A 20,783-nucleotide genomic window follows, 5' to 3' on the forward strand; every position below is an offset into this window, starting at 1 on the left:
AGAAACCTTACTGAGAATGCAGACAAGTCTAGGACCCCAGCTTTAAAAGTGAGGCTGTAATCGTATACTCTCCTGGCCCAGATCCCAAAGCCTTGCAAATGGCCTACCGTCCAAGGCTTAATGGGTGCCTTTGTCTGTATCCCTCTATATGCCGACTCCCAGGGCGTGTTTGCCTTTGATGACCCAGCCTCCCGGGTTGTTCAGTTTAGCTGGATGCCCACCCAGACACAGTCCTTGTGATGGTTTGAGTGATAAATGTCCCGCATCGGCTCACACATTTGAATACTTGGTCCCCCAGTGGTGCTCCTTGTGGAAGTTTGGGAGTTTGCGGCCTTGCTGGGGGAGAGCTTTGAGAGTTTAAAGCTTCGCGCTGTTTGCGTGTGTTTGAGGCTTATGGTTGAAGATGTGCGCTCTGGGCTCACTGCTCCATCTGCCAGGCTGCATTTCTCTAGGAATCTGTTGCGCTCAGTGCCTCATAGACACACAACCCGAGACCAGCCTCTCTATGTAGATGACTGTTTCCCACGGCAGACCTTCAGATCTTAGCCCACTGGGCCCCTGGGATTCCTTCTGGACTCAGGTAGGGCCCTGCCACTGGTGTGAGCTTAAAGGAACAGGCTCTTTTTACTTGTGTGGCTCCTGTCTTTACCTAATCCTGTCCATTCTCTGGTGGGTTGACACAGCACAGGGAACATCTTGCCTGATACACAGATGTTTAAGGTTCAAACTTTCCTCCATCAGAAGGCTTTTCTCTTTCTTTCTTTCTTTTTTTCTTTCTTTCTCTTTCTCTCTCTCTCTTTGGTGTTTTGAGACAGGGTTTCTCTGTGTTAGCCTTGGCTGTCCTGGACTCACTTTGTAGACCAGGCTGGCCTCGAACTCACAGCGATCTGCCTGCCTCTGCCTCCTGAGTGCTGGGATTATAGGCGTGTCCCACCATGCCCAGCCACTGGCTTTTCTAATTTAGGATCCTTCCTAAAACAAGTGCTCCCTGCCATGAGATGTCACTCGAGATGGCACCAATCTGCTCCTTCCCTGCACTTCTGTGGACTCACCCATGCCAGCTGGGGGCTATCTTAAAAGTTCCTTCACACCTACGAGTTTATACTTAGGTTCCAGTTAACTGTTCACACTCTTTCCCAAGTCCTACAGTGCTTGTGGGCCTCGAGGCCACTGAAACTCCACAACATAGCTTTAACTCGTTGGTTGATGTAGTTCCTTCAGAACTGGAGGGCTGGCCCAGAGAGATGGCTCAGTGGTTATGAGCACTGGCTTCTTTTTTAGAGAACACGAATTTGATTCCCAGCACCCACATGACTATTCACAACTGTCTGTAATTCCAGTCCCTGGGGATCTGACACCCTCTTCTGGCCTCTGCAAGCACCAGGCCCATAGGTAGTCCACAGACAGACATGCAGGTAAAACACCATATACACACAATTAAAAGAAACAAACTAAAGCCTTTAGACTGTCTTACTGCTCAGGTGGGTCTTATTTGTGGTCTTATTAATGGGAGCTGCTACTTCTAAGTAAACAATGTGAACTTGGGGAAGGGGGGGAGGACAAACAACTACTAAAAGCCAAAGGTAACATTGAACAGGTTTAACAAAAACAAAACAAAACAAAAGGGGCTGTCTTGAAGAAAAAAACAAACAAAAAACATTGAAAAGTTTTTTGTTTGGTTTTTGTTTTTCGAAACAAGGTTTCTCTGTGTAGCCTTGGCTGTCCTGGACTCACTTTGTAGACCAGGCTGGCCTCAAACTCACAGTGATCCGCCTGTCTCTGCCTCCCTAGTACTGAGATTAAAGGTGTGTGCCACCACGCCTGGCTGAAAAGGTTTTAAAATAATAGCATGGCTCAAGGTTCTTGGCAAGGTCAGGTCCTAAAAGAAAAGAGTGCACTAGATTTGGTCCTTTCTACCTCTCATAGCACATGGTATTGCTGATTTTGATTTGTGTTCGTTTACTTGATCTTATGACATGCTTTGTGTATTCTCAATTGGAATCTACATTACATCCGTACAACCTGAAATGAATCTTTCACCTGCGCCCTCTCAAAGTCATTTAGGGTCACGTGTTTTAAGGAGCGATTGAGACAGGAAACAGAGAGTACATCAGGTAGTTAGGGCCCAGGGGAGACGCTGACACCAACCCTCTGAACAACACTGACACCATCTCAGATGCTCCATGGATCAAAGTCCCTCTTGCCTGCAGGTGCTTCTCGGATCAAAGACATTCCACTTGGTGACGGTTCAAAACTATCGTATTTCACGGTGGGGCTCTAATACGTCATCTTGTGCATGAGCAGACGATGGGTCATTCACAACCATTTTCTTTGCTCTGCAACCATGTGAAAGCATAAGGCCCTCGTCACCTGAGCAGTGTCCTTTCTTGAAACACTCAGGATTCTGTCTCTCTTGTTGTTGTTATTGTTTGAGTGTTTGAGTCCGGGTCTCTCTATAGCCCTGGCTGTCCTGGGGCTTGCTATCCACTGGCTTTTGTCATTCTGACCTAGAATTCAAGCATTCTTTGTAGGTAAAAGGTATGCACTACCCTGCCTGACTTGTTCAAGTGTTCAGCTCTGGAGTTCGCAGGTTTCATTTCTTCTCTTTTTTTTTTTTTTTTTTTTTTTTTTTTTAAGGACACAATCCTGGAGTCACAGCAACTTGCAAGTGCAACCACTATAGCTCACTATTACAAATAGTGTCAACTGAATTTACCCCTTGTCCCCAAGAAAAGGTCATCTTTGGCCACTTAAGGAATTCAAGGCCAGCCTTAGCTAAGTCCCTGTCTCAGTCAATCGATCGATCAACCAATCAATCAATAACTGAATGGTTAGCCTCTCCAGATAAGCAGCTATGCTTTGCCATCAGTGTCTGGCCTATAGAGGCATTCACACAGTGTTGAAGAAATGGACGTCCCAGACCACTTGGCAATGAGGGATGGCACTGGAAGGGAATTTAGTTTTAGCCACTAGCTCTAACCCTTTCAAACTTGCTCTCTTTTCTTTTTTCCTTTTTTTTTTTTGTTGTTGTTGTTGTTGGGTTGGTTGGTTGGTTGGGTTGGGTTGGTTTTGTTTTTTGATTTTTGTTGTTGTTGTGTTTTTCCCCCCAAGACAGAGTTTCTCTCTGTAGCCTTGGCTGTCCTGGACTTGCTTTGTAGACCAGGCTGGCCTCGAACTTACAGCGACCTGCCTCCCTCTGCCTCCCTGAGTGCAGAGATTACATGCTTGTGCCTTCAAGCCTGCTCTCTTCCATTCAGGACTTAATGACCACCTGCGGGAGGTGGATGGAAGATGCTGGATGCGGCAGAGCTGGCGTTAGCAGGTGAAGGGGCCTTGCTTTCTGAACACCAGGACAATCTGGAAGAAAGCATCGCACTGGGTTACTATTCCCTGAGCTTAGCGATACAGAACCCGGAAAGAGCTGTGCGAAGCAGAGACCCAAGCTGATTCAGGATTCCTGGACTGGTCCCCAGCTGTGGCCAGGGGCGGTCCCATGAGCCTCCAGCAGGACAGCAGCCTGGGCAGGCGCGCAGTGCCCTCTAGTGCCGGGCGACCGCCCTGCCGTCCCGCCGCGACGGCCGCCCGAGGTTTCCCCTTTCCCGCGGCTACCGCCCTGCGCGGGTTCCCGGGATAGGGGCGGGATTCGGAGGAGGCAGGAGGCTGGACCCAGTGGGAGTGTCTCCGAGAAACTCGTGGCCTTCGGCAGCTTCCCGGCCCGGGAAGTAAGCCGGGGTCGGCGACCACAAACAGGAAGTCGGGCTGTAACAAAGAGCAGAGGGCGGGGGAGCCGCTGAGCTCCCGGGCGCCCGGCGGTGGCGGCAGGTGGAGGGCTGACCCCGACGGGCGGGCGCGCGCACCTGCCTCTTCCTCTGCCCAATCCGGGATGGGACAGGGCCACCCGGCAACGCGTGGGGCGGTGGGCGCGGCCTCTGGGGAAAGACCACTGGGTCTCCCAGGAGCATCCTTTCCCGGGAAGGGACAGTCACAGTTCCCTGAGTGAATCACTTCCACCTCCTTCCCGGAATGCTGCAGGTCCCACGGGGGCGGAGGGCTGGGCCCACGGATGGTGCAGACCCACGCGGAGATAACACAGGGAGGGGAGGAGGGAGCCCACAGAGGGAGAGCTTTGTGGAGCCCCTGGCAGAGGTGAAACGTTGTACTTATTGGTTCAGTCCAGTGGCCTCAACTAGCCTGAGTGGAAGCGGGAAGGAGTCGGTGTACCCTCATCTGCCCCCAGACTAGATCAACTGTGGCCCTGCCTGTGCAAGTCAATAAAGGCACGGCTGCCTTCTTCACGGCCCCTCCCAACTCGGAGCACAAGGATTTCCAGGTGGTCACCAGCCAACAAGCTCTGGAAAAGCAGCTGGTCCTCAGGGCCGAAGGTCACGAGGAGGTCAGACTAATTCTTTAGGCAGGACAGTAACTCCAAGCTGCTGGGAAACTGCGAAACTCTGAATTGTCTTATAAAATTTACAAAAACCGAGCATTTGGTAAGCTGCAGAGCGCTTTACAACAAGTCTAGCGCCAAAGTCTAATCTTGTTTGAATGCTAAGTCTCCGGGACTCTTGAGTGATCAAGAGAGCCTTAAATACCTTACCTCTGGGGAGGAGGGAAACACCTTGAGGAAATCCTGGGAGAGACGAATTATAATTTGTCCATGCTCCTAGGCCCACTTCTGAGTTAACAGGGAGACTGCCTAGCATGGGCTGCAGATTGGGGCGCCCAAAAGCCCGGGTGATGTTGGGTGCTTTCTCAGCTCCGTGACTAGGGGCTATCAGAGGTGGAAAATGGACTGAGCCAGCAATCAGGACCCCTCCAGGGCTCTTCTCTGACCATCTGGCAATGTAGCCTAGCCTGGTTGGTGTGGACGTGCAGGCCTGCGGGTGTCCTACCTGTCTCTCCCACATGGGAGCCTCGTCATCTCGCCTTCTGTCCCAGCCCAGTTTCCCCCGCTCCCCCCCCCCCCCCAGCCTAGGAGCTGCTTTCCTGTTTCATTTTGGGCAGGAAGAGTGAGGTCTTGTTGTTCTTCCCCCTGCTGTCGGCTCGGGCTGTGGGAACGGTTCCCTGACTGTTTTCCTGTTTGATACCCTGTGTGTGCAGGAGAGTAACAGAGTGATGACCAAGCCGTGGAACATGTGCAACCCCTGGGACTTGAGTAAGCTCCCAGATCCTATTTGCCGCCATGCTGAAGTTGGGGGTGGGGGCAAGTTTGCCTCCTACAGTTGGGTTCCGCTAGGGGAAAGGCATCTGCTGGGTCTGTTTTTGCTTTACTGTGAACAGGCTGGGGGCATCTACACAGCGTTTCACTCACTTTGGGTTGGCTTCCCCAACCCCCCCCCCCCACCATTTACTCACCATGGGGTATGTTTGTGGCTGCAGAGAGAGGACAGGCACCCTAGGGACTATCCTGTGTCTTAGAGGAAGCTGGGCATGGAGTAGATTGGAAACCCCCTCGTTAGCGTGTCAGCTAGAGCAACAGACCCAGAGAAGGCTGAATCCTTTACTTCTTGTAGTCACGGCCATCCCTTCAGCTCTGTTCAGCTTTGAGAAAGGCAAACCTAGAGCAAACCTACTCATCCCACATCACTTCCTCACCAGGACTGAGAAAACAGCAGGCGCCAGCACAAACAAAGTGTCCTAGTGGCAGGAGGAAGTGCCCAGAGGGGACTTAACTCATTATCTGATAAGGAAGGAGAGCATCCTCCTCAATGGATGAAAGCCAAGACCCTCACAGCTTCTTCTCGGGCTTGGGGAAGAGGGAGAGAGATTCTAGTCAGAAGAAATATGTCCTTATGGAACGGTGGGAGCATAGAGTTGGGTAGTGACATCCAGCCTCAAAAGTCACCAGGCATGGAAGACTGGCCTAGGCTGAGGATGAGTCAGCCAGGCAGGGCTCCCCAGAGAACAGACCAAGACACCAACCTTTCACACAACATGCCAAACCCAGGCATGCGCAGACCCTAGGGGTTCCAGCAGGACATTCAATGGCAAGGAAATGAGGGGCCTCGAATTTGGGGTAGGAAGGCAGGCAGAAGGTTTCCCCTCTGCTATTACAAAAACAGGACCCAAGAAAGAATAAATTCCTGTACACATCTGTTCCATATTATAAATACACATTATATACAAAATAATGTTATAAAATGTAGAAAGGCCAGTGCTTCTGATTCTTAAATTATCAAAATACTAGACTCCAAAATAAACTACAAAAAACAAAACGAAACAAAACAAAACAAAAAAACACCTCATATTATTGATTTCTGAAGATCGGCTTCAAAGGTGGTCTGGGGGCAACAGTGGGCACTGGTAGACCCCAGGCTCAAGGGCAGGAGGAAAGGAAGGGTCTAAGCCACAGCAGCACCCCCTATCTCCCTCATTGGAATTTTAGTATGAGGGCCCTGAGCTCCCCAGTTAGGTCTGTACCCCTGGCTGGCAAAAGGGACAGGCCCTAAGCCAGAGGCACCAGAACCAAGGAGAGGATCAACTCGTCCCCAGAGGGTGTAGGCTTGGTGGCACCTCTCATGCTGTGGTCGGAGGCAGGATTCACACCTCTCCCCTTGGTGTTCATCTCACCTGCAGGATAGCTCCTGTTAAAAGCCAAACTCCAAGGCTTTCCTGCCTACAGGATCCCTGTCCCTGGCAAGCCTCCTCTTGTTTCCTCTCAGTTGGGCCCAGTTGTCAGGACGGAGTCTGAGCAAAGGCACTTTGGAAATACAGATGCCCATGGGAGTCACAGCAGCTCCAAGACCCGTCAGGACCACTGTCACTTTCTGGAGAAGAGTCAAGAGCCCCACGAAGGACACTGTTGGCAGAGCAAATCCAAGCGGCACCTTAGACATCAGCTCAGACAATGTTCCTCTGGCTCCTCAACTCTTTCCTTGGTGGGGCTGCCCATCCAAGGCCAGGCAGACTCCTGAAGGCGTGCAGAGGCGGTACAACTCTTGGCAGGTTCACAGTCTGTCCAGTTCATGCCGTTCCCTCCTCCTCCTCCTCTTCCTCTTCCTCCTCAGAGCAGCACTGTGCATACTAAAGATGTCCCATCCAGGATGCAATGTAAACAATGCAGAAGGAAGCCCACCTGCTGGGCGGAAGCTGGGTGCCTTATACCTGGGAAACACATACAAAATGGCAACACTGTCTCCAGGGATGCTATAGGCCTATCTGAGAGAAGCCACTGAGGGAGAGGCAGTCCCCTCAGTCTTCTGCCCTAAGACATACAAGTAAGTGTCTGGGAGCTTGCACTAATGTGGGGGGTTACAATGGAGGACGCCAGTGGGAAGGAACAGGCAGGCACAGGCAACTGTCACCCAAAGGCAACTGGGAAATAGTTCCTAAAGGGTCGCTAAGTTCTATGGCTGTCCTTCTAGCTCTACCTGAGCGTCCCCTGACTCTTAGACTATGTCCCTTTCATTGGTGCAGCTGCTGTGCCAGACGGGCCACCTGACTCCTGTGTCACACCCTCTGTGGCAACGAGGCCAGCAGGAGATCCAAGAGACACTAACCGCCAAGCAAGAGATCTCTGAAAACACCCCCTTCAGGAAAGAGGTTGCTAGTGGCCAGGAGGACAGTGTTTCCATGTACACAATGCAGGAGGGGACATGGTGGCAGGGAAGGCCAGCCCTCCCAGAACTCACCTCTGTGGCAATGACACATTCATTCCTCTCTTCTGATATCAAACACACTGACTGGTACATGGACTCCCTGGGGGAGCATATCGCTGATATTCGACACCCTGGCTTTTCACTGAAGGAACACAAGACAGGCAGGTCAGACGGAGGGAGCAGGGGAGGGAGAGCCTGAAGGTGCAACAAGATGCTAATATAGATCTGAGAAAGCCAAAGGGCATGTACCACAGCTACACAGGGGAAAGATGCAGGCTGGGGGTGCCCAGTGCTGGCCTCCAGGGGCAGGCAGTTAGACTAGGCCCCTAGGAGAGCTCAGGACCCTAGCAAACCAGAAAGGTCACGGGCCTAGAAAAAGCCAGCATTGCCACTAGAGACAAGTTGTCCTGTGGAAAAAAAGGAAGTCACAAGAAATGCACTGTGGACGCTTGGTATTTGGGAGTGAAGAATGAAGTGAGTGAGTGAGAGGACTTCCCTCAGAAGAATTCTTAAAAATTATTATATCTGTGTGAATGTATGAGTGTGTGTATGTGTGTGTACATGCATGCACACACATGTGCATGCCACTGCACCACTGTGGAAGTCAGAGGACAGCTTCTAATAGGTGGGTCCCTGAGATCAAATTCAGGACATCAGTCTCGGCAGCAGGTGCCTTTACCCTCAAGAGCCCACATTTGTTTTCAGGGCACGATCGGCTGCTATGTTGCCCAGGTGGGCATCATCAAACTTGCCATCCTCCCATCTCAATCCAGGTAGTTAGGGATACAAGTGTGTGCCACTGTGCCCCACTCCTTATGAAAACGACACTGGAGTGTATTGCTGCCAGTACCACAACCTTACTTGTTTAAAAGCAGCCAGGGCCTGATGCCAGCCTCCCCACTCAGCCCAGGAACCAAGTCAAACTACCAAAGGGTCCATGGCCACGCCGTGGGCCTCCAGGTGTGGCTTACCTGTGTAACCGAAGTGGCACTTTCTCCCCTAAACTCTTGTCACTGTGAGGGTACTTTCCAGGCATGGTCCCCCGGCCCAGGAGTCCTGGGGCCAGATTATAGTCCAATGTGTGGTTCTGCAGTTTGCCACAGTTGGACTTATCCAGGCCACAGTCAACTTCCAGCTCCTTCTTCCGGTTTGTGTTCTTGAGCTGGGCAGCAGGGATTAGATTGTCCTTCTGGAAATCTGACAGGTTGTTCATAGCCTCCCTGCTGCCTTCGTCCGGCCGCCGAAGCCGCAGCTGCCTCACGGCCACTGCCACCATGCCCAGCAACACCAGCAGCACCACCAGCCCCACACCCAGGGAGACAGCGACCCAGGGGAAGCTGGGTGGCAAGCCCACCGGAAACTCGCAGCGGCTGCCCACAAAGCCGTAAGGACAGTTGCAGACAAAGTTGCTGGGGGAGAGGCTAGTATAACAGGTGGCCCCGTTGAAGCAGGGTCCCGAGGCACAGGCGTCGTTGGTTATCCGAACCTCACAGCGCCTGCCAGAAAAGCCGGCAGGGCAGGTGCACACAGGCCCACTCTCCAGATCGTGGCAAGTGCCACCATGGGCACAGGGGCTTCGGGCACAGTCGCTGATGTGGAGTTCACAGTGGGCGCCTGTGAATCCAGGTCGGCAGCGGCAGGTTCGGCTTGGACCTCTGTTCAGGCACTGGCCACCTGTAAGGAAGGACACAGGACCCAAGTCAGCAACAGCCTGTGAATTCCCAGGTGAAGGGTATGGGGCCTTATCTGTGGCCTTTCCACCTCCATGTGTTCAGCCTGCATGGACAGAGCCCTCTACAAAGAGAATTGTACCAAGACCCAAAGTCTTGGGGTTTGGGGGGGGGGGTGATCCTGGTTCTCCTTGCCTGGGTGGGTTATTGTCTAATAGTTATTGGCATCTTACAGAATTTTTAGGGTAAGACAGAAATACTTGGCTTGCTCTGTCTAGCAGGGGATCTGACACTTGTGGCTTTACCTGGTCCTTTAGCCTTGGTTTCCTCACCTGTTAAACAGGAGAATTTGATCCTTTCAGTAGCTCTGAGGATCAAGTTGGGAAGACACAGCGTCAGTACCGACTACACACAGGAAGCGCTCGTGTGGGTGCAGGTAGCATTTAACTCAATCTTTGCACCCACACCAAAGACAGTTTCATCTTCCCATTCAGAAATAATAAAACTGTGGCTCAAGGGAGCTGGAGGAGAACAGATTACACTGCCACTGCCGTGCCCTTGGCAGCACCTGTCTGCCTGCCTCATAGACAGTCATCTGACGCAGTGCTTGAAGATTCCCAATATTGTTTGATGTCTCAAAAAGAGCCGGGCACTCCAGATTTCTCGTGCCATGCTAATTCTAGCTGAGTGTGGGGAGAGGTGAAGTCTCAAGGTGCAAAGCTCTAACCATCTCTGGCCTCCCTTGCGAAGGGATGTGATGTCTCCCAACATCTTCTTTCTAATTCAAGGCTTTCTGAGGAGGGTCCCAGGGTATCCTCACCAGGCCAGGCCTCATCCGTGAGAACGAGAGTGGAAGTCCTGCAGGATGGGCACTCACCCTCACCTAAGGCCCCCTGCAGACCTGCTTCTCCTGCAAAGCCCCACCCCCACAATGCAAGCACCCACATGCAAAGGAAAGGCCGTTTCAGTCAGGCTGGCCAGGTCTCTCTCCTCTCTTGACTCTCAGGCTCTTCTGGCCCTAGGGCCAGTTCAGCAGGTTAGTAAGGTGACAGAAAGGACTTACCATTGGCACATGGGTTGCTGGTACACCTGTCTACTTTCTTCTCACAGTTGGAGCCAGTGAAACTGGGGGGGCATTCGCAGGCGTAAGTGGCGCCCTGGTTGCGCTCTCGACAGGAGCCCCCATTGAAACAGGGTGAGTCTGCACAGGTCAAGGTACTATGCTCACAGTGCTGGCCATAGTAGCCTGGGGGACACAGGCAGTGGTAGCCATCCTTCTGGTCCTGGGGAGAGAGCAGAAACAGGCTAAAGTTAGACCCTGGGGATGTGACAAGGGTACGTGAGGCCGGCGGCTAGCCTCTGCTTGTCCAGAAGGTCTATCCATGGATACATAAGCAAAGATTGCCGGATGCTACCTGGATAGACCTCTGCCTTTCTGAGCCGGCCCGGCACTCACCTTACAGCTGCCACCATTTCGACAGGGGTTGCTGTCACACTTGCTGAGTTCCAGCTCACAGTCCACACCAGTGTAGCCTGGGCGACAGGTGCAGGTATAGCTCCGCTGCCCACTATTGGAACATGTTGCTCCGTTCTTGCATGGGGAGTGGTGAGTGCAGTAGTTGAGGTCTGTGAAGACAGGAAGTGACCAGCTGAGTGGGGCCAGGAACTCTCCTACATCCATGCCAGGTCACCCTGTATTTGGCCCCAAGAAGCGTCTACTCGAAGTTTTCTGGGTCCGGGTACCCCATCCCTCTTTCTCTGCTAGTGAAATCATGTCTGTTAAATCATGTGAAAAAAAATATATATAACAAATATAATGAAAGTTGAAAACAAAGCACAATTGGTCAGTGTCCTGCTGGTCAACACTTCCAGCCAGAGCAGGATGAAGAGGAGAAGGAAGCGAAGTCAAGGTCCCTAGCCAATGAGGAAGCCAAGAAAGGCTTCACCAGGAGGTGCAAGCCTGGAAGGACCAAAAGGTGGAGTGAAATTTCAACAGGTGGAAAGAGTAGCTGGAAGGTGAGATGCTTCCATAGGCAGGACCAGGCGTTTCCTAAAGGAGGCCTTAAAAGTGTATTGTGAATGATAGCTATTTGTTTTCTTATTGGAGGAGAAGAAGGAGGGAGAGCCAGACAAAGCAAACAGAGAGACTGGAAGGGTTGTGTTTGCATACAACAAGTATGGCACTGCGTCACCTGGGAGCAAATGTGGATGGCAGAGAGGGAAAGAGCAAGGAACCAGGTGTGTGTGTATGTATGTGTGTGTGTGTGTGAGAGAGAGAGAGAGAGAGGTGGGGGATGGGAGGATGCATACAAGGACTAATTTCCATGCTGGCAACAAGTCAGGGGCTAGACAAGCTTTTTCCAGCTTGGCAACCCCCATCCCCATCCCCTTCAGGCCTGTGTGGTGTCTCCATGGCAGCAGGCACAGTGCTTGACCCTGAAAATGGGAGGATGCAGCTGGCTACAGGGGTGTGGAAGAAAAGGTTCCCTCTCTCAAGGCTGGGGCTCAAAGACTCCTTGTGAGCAAAAGAGTGGCAACTCTCAAATAGCAGGTAGAGACTGAGTGAGTTCAGGCAGCTGCCTGGCAAGTGTCACTGGGGAAAGGCAGGTGGCTGTACCCACACTAAAAAGGCAGTTGGATATTCTCACTACCCAGGAGGCCCACGTTGGCCATGGCCCAGGGCAGCCAGTGGGCACACCCCAGCAGACAGCTGTTTAGGGGAGAGCTGCTCAAACAGCCTTGGAAGGTGAGCAAACACTAGGGGGTTAATAGGTAACTAGAGGCAGAAGGCAGAACAGAGTTCGGCTGGCTTCCCCTTCTCTTTGGTCTTGCTAGAATTTATGAGCATGAGCTCCAGGCTGTCAAGCTGTTGCCCCTTGGTCTCTTTACTCATCCTGGCCTTTCAGTACCTGGAGAAGAACGGCCCCACCATCCCACTGTAGGAGCCTTTGAAAGTACCAAGCCTGAGCTGAGGTATAGCTCACAGGTGGAGTGCCCGCCTTGTGTGTGTGGCACAACTGAGTTCCACCCCCAGCACCACACATGTGCACAGACACAAGCCCTAAGGCTTGCCCTTGAACAATGATAGGAAAGCCAGTTCTGTCTGTCTCCACCTCTCCTACCCTTGCTCACCTTGGTCACAAAACAGGCCTCCCCAGCCCTCGTCACAGGTACACTGCCAGGGGATGCTGCAGGTGCCGTGACCACAGCCGTTGTGGGGGATACATTCGTTGCACAGGCGGCCCTGCCAACCTGGACGGCAGCTGGAAGACAAAGGGGGAGTGTAAGGTGGGAGGCTGGCTTACAAGGGAGAGCCCCCCCTTACCCCCCCCCCGCTTCCTGTCCCCACTTACAGGCACTCTGCTGGCTTGCTGCAGTAGCCATTCTGCTCATGACAGCCAGAAAGACATATAGCTAAGGAAAGAAAACAGGGCTGGATGAGGTTGGGGTACCATGGCCTCCATCCTGGGCTCCACCCTCCTCTCCTGGGCTCACTTCCTACTTTAAGCCTCTGAGAGGAGCCATGGTTGGTTATCTTAAAGGGGACCAAGGACAAGTGGGTGGAAGAGAGTCATGCTGGATGGGCTGAAGACTGGGGGGGGAACACTGTGGGCTTAGGAGACTGAGTTCACCGCTGCTACACCGTCCTCAGGTGGTCCTGGCAGCACAGACCCATTCTGGGGAAAGCTGAGACAAGGCTATAGTGCTTTCTTGGAGGAAATTCCCTGCCTTCTATTCCGGGTGGCGGGGGGGTGGGGCGATGGGGGGGGCGGTGATGGCTGCTTACGTTGATCACAGTATTCCCCAGTCCAGCCTGGCAGGCAGGACAGGCTGCCATCTGGCTGGCACACGTAGTGTCCAAAGTGGTCATTGCGCTTCTTGCACAGGCGAGAGCAGCTCTCTCCATAGTAGTGGTCACTGCAGATGACCCGGTAGGCGTAGCGCAGTCTTGTGAGGGTGCTGTTTTGTTCGTCTGTTTTCCAGTTCTGACCCACAGCAAGGGAGCCTTGGATGGTGATCTGGCTGATAAGTGAATTTCCTGATGAGGTCTCTGCGGAGAGAGAGGGTCGGGTCAGAGAAAGACAGGCAACCTGCTGCCCACTGCCTCCTTAGCCTTGACTATGGTGGTCAGTTAACACTCCCCGCCAGCAAGCACAGGCCAAGAGGGTCCCAGAGTCTTGCTGCTTGGCTTCCCTGGGTGTGTGCATGTGCAGGGGGCTTGATAGCATTCAAACAAGGTACAATAGACGGATGTTAAGATATCCCAGGGTTGTGGAGGCAGATACGGAGGGGAAAGAGGAAAAGAGGTCAAAATGGGGGGGGGGGGGTTTAAAGGGGGAAGTTTTCTGGTTTGCGATTTGGGAGCAAGAGGTTCTTGGGTGCCTTTTCAGGGGTTCTGCTCTAGAGGTAGGTAATGGTTTTTCTTTTTCCTTTTCAAAGTGAGAATTGTTGTGCTGGTGAAATATCCTTTTCCTCTGTGTCAGAACAACATCCCAAAGCCATTATTCCCTTTCCAAAGGAGCGGAATTCGCAAAAGGTGTAAAATACAGGAAGGGGCCCGTCAGTGGCGCTGGCAGCCTCGGCCTTTCTCACCGCCGTGCTCCCCGCGTTCCCACGCCAAAAATAACCCGCAGGAAACGCAATTGTGCTCGGAGTCCAGGCAGCGAGCGGAATCCGAACGTCCAGCGCGGGGCGCAGCTCTGGCCAAGCTAAGCGTCCTGGCCCCCACCCCCAAGCCTGCGTTTCCCCCGCCTATAAACAGCTTAACTCTTTCAGCGCTGTATGATGTCGCCCCCCTGTGGCTGAGGAGTGAGATACTCACCTGGCCGCAGGTTGTTTCCCGGTGTGTGCCAAGCTTGGATGTTGAGTGAGAAGGTACCCTGGGAAGCAAAAGGGGGGGGGGGGGGGACAGAGAGATAGCGATATGAGCAGGGCGAGAAAGGAGGGGGGAGTGCCTCGCAGCAGCCTGTTTAATTAATCTAATTGCAGGATACAGTTACCGAGCTCGGGTCAACATAACTGGTGTTCGCGCAGTGCAGCGCGCGAGCTGAGAAGGCAGGGGAGGGATGAGGGACGCGAGAGTGTAAGTGAGAGCCCAGGATGGGAGGGCGGTGCAGCATTGGGATATTGGTAATGAAACTCGTATCCCAAGAACTGGGAAGAGGGAAGGGCAAGAAACTGGGAAGAAAGACTAGTGAAAACCCTCTCTGAGATGGTCCCATGAGAGAACGGGGTGGAGGTGAGGGCGCCAGGAGAAAAGAGCCCTTGGGGCTCTCCTGGGGGCGCTTAGGAAAGGGGCTCTAATGTCGAGGCGTTCCCTTCTTTTGCCTTGGGTGATCTCCCAGTGCGTTCAGGTTGGGCTTACCGGCCAGGTAAAATTGAAGGGCAGTTGAAGAGGGTTGCGACCACCGCCGCTGTTCTCGTCCCTGACGACGAAGGAGTTGGTGCCCAACACTGGTGTGGAGATGTTGCCGAAGGTGCAGGGTCCTTCGGAGAAGGTTGCCTGGAAGTGCTTAAGGCAGATGAGGAAGAAAGTCCGGCAGCCGGGTTCGCAGGGTCGCCCACTGGCCAGCACACCGCGCTCGTTGGCGAACTCCTGCAGCCGCAGCTGGAAGATGCCGGAGCCCGCAGCGGGCTGCTGCACCGAGAGAAGAAGGGAGGAGAGCGGTCAGGCTCCGCTGGCGCCGGGCACAAGCTCCGAGCGCCGCGGGAGGGGGCGGAGAGGGCGCGGGACTTTACCTGCGACCACAGTACTGCCAGCAGCAGTAACGCCCAGCGAAAGGCGCTCCGGGGCGCAGGCGTCATCCCTTGGGGTGTCCTCTCCACTCGAGGGCTCTGAATCTGCTTGTTCGGGATATTGCTCTCCCGCACGTCCCTCTGCTAGCCGGAGTTCTTGAAAAGCTGATTCCTCTCGGGAAGCTGCTCCCTTGCCGCCTTCTCGAAAACTCCGCTGCTCGCTGCCTCGGTAGGTAATCCAGGTGAGGGCAACTGGGCGGTGGCTGCTCTAAGTACGTGTCCTCGAGCAAATCCTAGGGCCTCAAGCTGACTAGTGTTGGGGTACACAGCACCCAAGAGGCTTTGGCTGCGGCTCTTGGCCTCAGGTTCCTGGCCGGCGAGCAGCGCCGCTACTGAAACCTGCTCGCCCGGGAGCCTTTCTTATATATATTGGCTCCCCTTCGCAGCCTGTCAGTCAGACAGACTCATGGTCACTCTCCCCTCCCCTCCAGGCCTCTAGCGGCTACAGTCCCAGCACCCACCGGAGGGGGCCTCCGCCCCCGCCGCTCCCCCTGTCAGCCAGCCAGTAGGGCGCAGGTCCCCGCCCCTCTTCCAACCTCTGGGCTCCTAGCTCTGCGCGTGCCCGGCAAGCAGTCCTCAGAGATCGTCTGCTTAAAGGCTGAGACCCTCGTCACCAGAGGATAGGAGGGTAGCCCAGTGATGCGGCGGGAGGTGAGGTGGTTCCCGGATGGTCATGGGGGGTGGAAACTCTAAGGGGTCCGCGTATGCTAGGTGCATCAGCTCCAGGCATTAGCTACCTACAGCCCTCTAGCAGGTGGGAAAAACTTAAGCTAGGAAAGTGGAAACCAGCGCCAGGGGATTTGGATCTTCTTTTCCTTCCCAGATTTTGGGTAGCTTGTGCCTCGCTGGCCTCCAGCCTATGAGCGCCCCCTCATCACGCGTCCCCAGCACCGCTGGGAAGCGAGCGGACGCGTTAACCTTTCCGTGGCCATCCCAAGCAAGGCAAAGAGCCAAGCGTCTAAGACTCTAGTCTTCTCTGCACCTGGTAGGCGTGTCACTCCCCAGCAGCGGGGCGTGCCCAGCGCGTGCCTTCTCTCTCCGTCTCCCACCCCCACTACCTCCTGGCTCGTGCTAGAGCCAGAACTAGTAGTCCGAAGGGGCGGTGGGGGGCGTGGTTCTCCAAGGGGAGGGGGGGCGCGTCCTCAGCTGTATGGTAATGAAGTTCTGGCCTTTTCCCTCAGTGCCTTTCTCACCTGGGTCGCGCTTGGGCTCTATAGCCCATCCTGACCCCGATTCGCGTGCCCTAAGCTCCGCTGGAGTAAGGAGGAAACTCGCTAACTCCGGAGTTTCCGAGGGCCACTAGAGAGGCAAGATGAGAAAGCCTGAGGCTGAGTAGGCCCAGTTCTCTCTGCATAGGGCAGGATGTAGGGTGGAACTGGAGGCGTACAGAGTTGTTTGAGTTTCGGGCGGCTTCACCCAAGTCGCACGCGCGCCTCTCCCGGGTGGCCTCATAGCGCAAACCCTGCAGCTGCTTTCCCAGAACCCATCGTGCTCCCCAGAGGACGCAACCCCGGGAGTGCTGCCAGAGAACACACGCTCTCTCTGTCTCTCCATTTCTCTGTCGCTGTCTCTGTCTGTCTGTCTGTCTGTCTGTCTGTGTCTCTCTCTCTCTCTCTCTCTCTCTCTCTCTCTCTCTCTCTCTCTCTCTCTCTCTCTCTCTCTCTCTCTCTGATACACAGAGGACGGTGAGGGCCCTGTGGCTTCAGCTGTCAGCCCGCCCGCGTGGTGATAGCTGGCTGTCGTCGGATGATAAGATCAGTGCTGGCGGGGGCTGCGGGGGGGGGGGGCGGGGACGCGGCTCCAGCCCCAGGGAGGCCGAGGTAGGGGAAGAAGAGCCAACAGCTGCCAATGACGAACATGGTCTGATTTTTTGACTTGGGTGGTGTTGATGGAGAATGGGGGGGGGGGCGGTGAAAAACATGAGGTTGTGAGCGTGGGGTGGGGGTGGGGTGAGGTGAGGAGATAGGCTCCGGGGTCCCCCACGCATGTCCACCCCTCCCAGCCACCATCTGGCGAGAGCGGGTTGGCGTGGGGAACCGAGGTGGGGCGGGGGCCGGCAGATGGGCCCAGGCTGCACTACCCAGTTAATGTAGGTTATGGGCAAGCCAGAGTCCCAGGCCCGAGGGAGGGGGCGCTCGGGGCGTACCTCCTGGCGGTCCTGGCAAGTAGACTTCCAAATCTCTCTCTCTCTCTCTGCACCCTCTATGCATCTTGGTGCTGGCATGCAACCCCGCATGGCTCTATTAGTTTCCATCCCAAAATCCTAGCCTGGGAGTTCATAGAAACACTTTCTGACGCTGGCACTTGCCTGCCTCTCAAGGGAGACAGCTGCTTTCACACGAGGTATCTATTACTCTTGGAAGCGTTCTATCCTCATACACATTAATGTGCCAAAATATTTGGTAAATAGTCTAGGACCAAGCAAAAGTTGGGAGCATCATTTTCCTCAGAAATGGACAATGTAAGCCATCTACCTAGAAAATTTCTGACCTAGGAAGGAAAGGTTTTTTTTTTTTTCGTTTTTGTTTTGTTTTGTTTTCTCCTCACCAGAAGCGCCTATTTATAATATCCCTGGCCAGGACACTGCCCTTCTTAGCCTTGGGCCCCTACTAGAGTTCCCGTCTGCTGGGATCAGTCTTTACCCACATTGCTAGGCACGAAGGGTTCACGCACTGGTGCATGAACATTCCTTGGGATCACATAGCTGGAGCCCTTCTCTTGCACTTGGTAATTTGGAGCAAAGAAAGCGACTCTGGTTACTCGAAGGAAGGCTGTGAGGCTATCCATAGAAGGCTAGGACGATGGCAGGTCACTATAGCCAGTTTCTAGTCAGGGCCAGCTGATTCTGACCCTGATGTAGACCCTAAGCTAGACTGTTCTGGGTTCCCATAAACTGCAGCCCTTTCTTGGGCCCACACACAGCTCCTCAACCCCAAGGCACCCTCATCAGTTCCCGACTCTGAAGCCCGGTCGCCAGAGGCCAGGCAAAGCCTTTCTCCCTAGAAGTCTGCTGCTTCTACTGGGACCTCCTCATGGCCACTGTGCGTGCCACTTCTCAGTTTCTCCCTTTATGCAGAACCAGCCCCCGGAACTCAAAAACGCCAAAGTTATCTTTCAGTCGTATCCCCAAACTGGCCGCAGATTATTGAGGTGCTGCTTCGGGCCTCCTCAGCTAGAAGCCTACAAGCGGTCCCCAGGGCCACCAGCGGAGCTCGGAGACCTCCAGAGCGGTGTTGTCCCTCCTCTCGCCCGCTACCGTTCCCAGGGGACAGCGGTCTGGGCCCGGCACCCTGCACCCGAGTAGAGGCGAGGTGGGGTCTGGGCTACTGAGGCCGTAGGACAGGCTGGGGGCGGGGTAGCAGGCCTGTCTGGGGCGGGGCTCTTAAGCCTTGAGAGACACTGCTGCGGTCGCTGCGGAGAAAGGGCCACGTGCTGGGAGCTGTGGCAGGGGAGCTGCACAGAAGGCGGGGAGATTTGCAAACTGTTGCTGCCACATGGCTGCTTCATTCGATCCATTCACATTGAAATGAGGCCGGCGCGTGCCTCATCTGCCGCAGGGCGCTGCCACGCGTCAGGCTAGCCCGCCGCGTGCCAACTGGGGCAGTGGGGCTGGCAGAGCCTGCCAGTCGTGGGGGCGCAGCTCGGGCCCCGAGGCCAGGAGGGGGTAGGGGAAGGGCATTGAACTACTCTAGCCACTCAGGCGCCGCAGATTCTCGGACCTTGGCCCTGCATTTAGGAGTGAACCGACAGAAAGGCCCAGGACGAACGGTTTCAGAGGGGGGCCAGGATCGATGCCGCCGCTCCCCGCAGATGCGCCCCGGCAGCGCTGCTCTCCATCTGCCGCTGCTCGCACCTGCCGGTCAATAAATCGATTTTACAATTTAATGCAGCAGCTTCCCGCCCGCCTCGGACAGATGCCGCCGCAGAAGCACCTCCGCCCTCTCCCCCTCCCTTCGAGGGGCGCCAGCGGTTAGAAACTGGATTCCTGCTCAGCAAGCCGTGCCCCGCGGCGCGGCGCACTTTCCCCTACTGCCCCTGCGAGAAACTGCGTACTTCGTGGTTTTGCCCAGGGTCACAGTGGATTCCCCAGAGAATAGGCCCTGAGGCTGAGGGAGGAGAGAGGAAGATGATGACTTAGCATTGGCCTCGAGGACTGGCTGAGGGGTTTCAAGGAAAGAACAGGATGCAGGAACAGATGATAAAATCCGAGGGCTAGGGAGAGAAGAAAAGGGGCACGGTATTCCAAGTCACAATGCGTTCTCAACTTTGACGAGGAGGACTGAAGTGGCCTGCGGACTCAGCCCATTCTCCTCTTAGTCTGGCCAATGAGTATTGACTGGGACTTGACCATGTGGTTCTGGGCTTGAAACTTAACCACAACTCAACCAACACCTGTTCTCTTTTTTCTCTGCAGTGTGATAATAATAGCGACCTGGGAGAGACGAGGGCTGTATTCGACTGCATTTGCAAGACTCAAGCAGTAATTTAGTTCCTTTCTTTCCCTCTAAGGCAACACGAAGATAACCAGAGGCTACCTTGGGGGGGGGGGGGCAGGGCACAAGTGAGTTTCAGAGGTAAAGGAAAAGACACAAAGACACAGTCCTAAGGGAAGAGGCATGAGGAGCCGAAGGGGGGGAGGGAAAGAGCAAACTGTGAGAAGTGAGTTTCAGAGCCTTTTGTAGAAGGTGTGTGGTAAGGCTCTTGACCTGGAGGATAGCTGCTTACGCTTTGGCCTCCCAGGGAAAACCTTCCGGCCCAGACAACTCTCCAGCTGAGACTGGTCTTTCAACGGAAGAGGAGTCCCTGAACGGACATGATCACGGAAGCATTCCGGCCACGCAGAGAGCCTCGGCTTTCCTCATGCCACTGAGAGAGACAGCACGCCTTGTGGGTTCACTGTCCACTGGCCGATGGCTCGTGCCTGATGACCCAACGAATGCCAAATAAAAAGGATACCCAAGTGGGCAGGGTCACCGGGCATGGTGGAGTACCTCTTGGGTTTCTCCTAAAGCCGGGGAGGCCCTATCACCTCCTCTTCCAGGGTCCCAGGCACCTAGGGTCTAGAATAGTCTCATAGTGTTTCCCAGAGCACGTGGGGCCTGGAACCGAGGTAAGTACTCTTCTTGATAAGGCCTGCAGGGACAGTAGAGCCGAGAGGAGCAGCTAAGGATTCCAGAAGCTTCTTTTTAACTGTATGTGGTGCCTGGGGGGCAGCTGGGTGCTAGTTAAAAAAGAAAGAAGGAGGAGGAGGGTGGAGCAGGGCATAGACTTGGCAGCTGCAGCCCTGAGATAAGCCTGGTGGCGAGGGCCAACTTGATGGTGGCCCTGCAGCTGCCTCAGCTACATCTGCCAAGGCCAGGAGATGCCTGGAAAGCCAGGGCTAGGAACCGCACAGCGGGTATTTCCAACCACAGAGGAGAGGCTGGGGCTAAAGGCAGCCTCCCTGGCAACTTGCCCCAGCCCTGGTTTCCCCTTCCCCAGTTCCTTCCTGTTAGAGCTCTACCAATGGTCAGGCAGGCATGGATGGGGACAGGAGGGAAGGCTCAGGACCACCTGCAGAGACCCCGGGCTTAACTGCAAGTAGCACTATTCCAGCACAAGGAGGTAGAAGCAAAAGCATCAGAAGTTCAAGTCCATCCTTGATTACATAGCGCCTTAGTGGTGTCGAGGACCATGGTTTTGTTGCCAGCCCCCGTTTAGGCAACTCACAGTCATCTGT

The 20,783-nt window shown here is 54.4% G+C and overlaps 1 protein-coding gene and 1 long non-coding RNA gene across 2 annotated transcripts; one reads left to right on the top strand and one right to left on the bottom strand.

Moving 5' to 3' along the window:
• Positions 1–2,069: 2,069 nt before the first annotated feature.
• On the top strand, positions 2,070–4,203 carry LOC311594576. The gene is made up of 3 exons (XR_014778133.1): positions 2,070–2,210; positions 2,638–3,322; positions 4,173–4,203. It is a non-coding gene; the product is annotated as an uncharacterized lncRNA (long non-coding RNA).
• Positions 4,204–6,076: 1,873 nt separating this feature from the next.
• DLL4 (delta like canonical Notch ligand 4) lies at positions 6,077–15,397 on the bottom strand. The gene is made up of 11 exons (XM_084777126.1): positions 15,008–15,397; positions 14,634–14,906; positions 14,091–14,148; positions 13,056–13,319; positions 12,622–12,682; positions 12,401–12,531; positions 10,725–10,894; positions 10,332–10,551; positions 8,570–9,272; positions 7,632–7,740; positions 6,077–7,104 (listed from the first exon to the last, which is right to left on the bottom strand). Exons 1-11 carry the CDS (start codon positions 15,071–15,073, stop codon positions 7,099–7,101), a joined length of 2,061 nt encoding a protein of 686 aa, XP_084633252.1. The 5' UTR covers positions 15,074–15,397; the 3' UTR covers positions 6,077–7,098.
• Between the last annotated feature and the right edge of the window lie 5,386 nt (positions 15,398–20,783).

Source organism: Acomys minous (assembly GCF_964271855.1).
Source record: "Acomys minous genome assembly, chromosome: 3".
Classification (NCBI taxonomy): domain Eukaryota; kingdom Metazoa; phylum Chordata; class Mammalia; order Rodentia; family Muridae; genus Acomys; species Acomys minous.

What these genes read in the sequence shown, in the direction of transcription:
- DLL4 (XM_084777126.1), bottom strand. Translation starts at nt 15,073, where the DNA reads ATGACGCCTGCGCCCCGGAGCGCCTTTCGCTGGGCGTTACTGCTGCTG. An exon ending in AGGCCTGTTTTGTGACCAAG is followed by an intron (nt 10,895 to 12,400) that starts GTGAGCAAGGGT and finishes CTGTCTTCACAG; the next exon opens with ACCTCAACTACTGCACTCAC. An exon ending in GTGCCACTTCGGTTACACAG is followed by an intron (nt 7,741 to 8,569) that starts GTAAGCCACACC and finishes GTGTTCCTTCAG; the next exon opens with TGAAAAGCCAGGGTGTCGAA.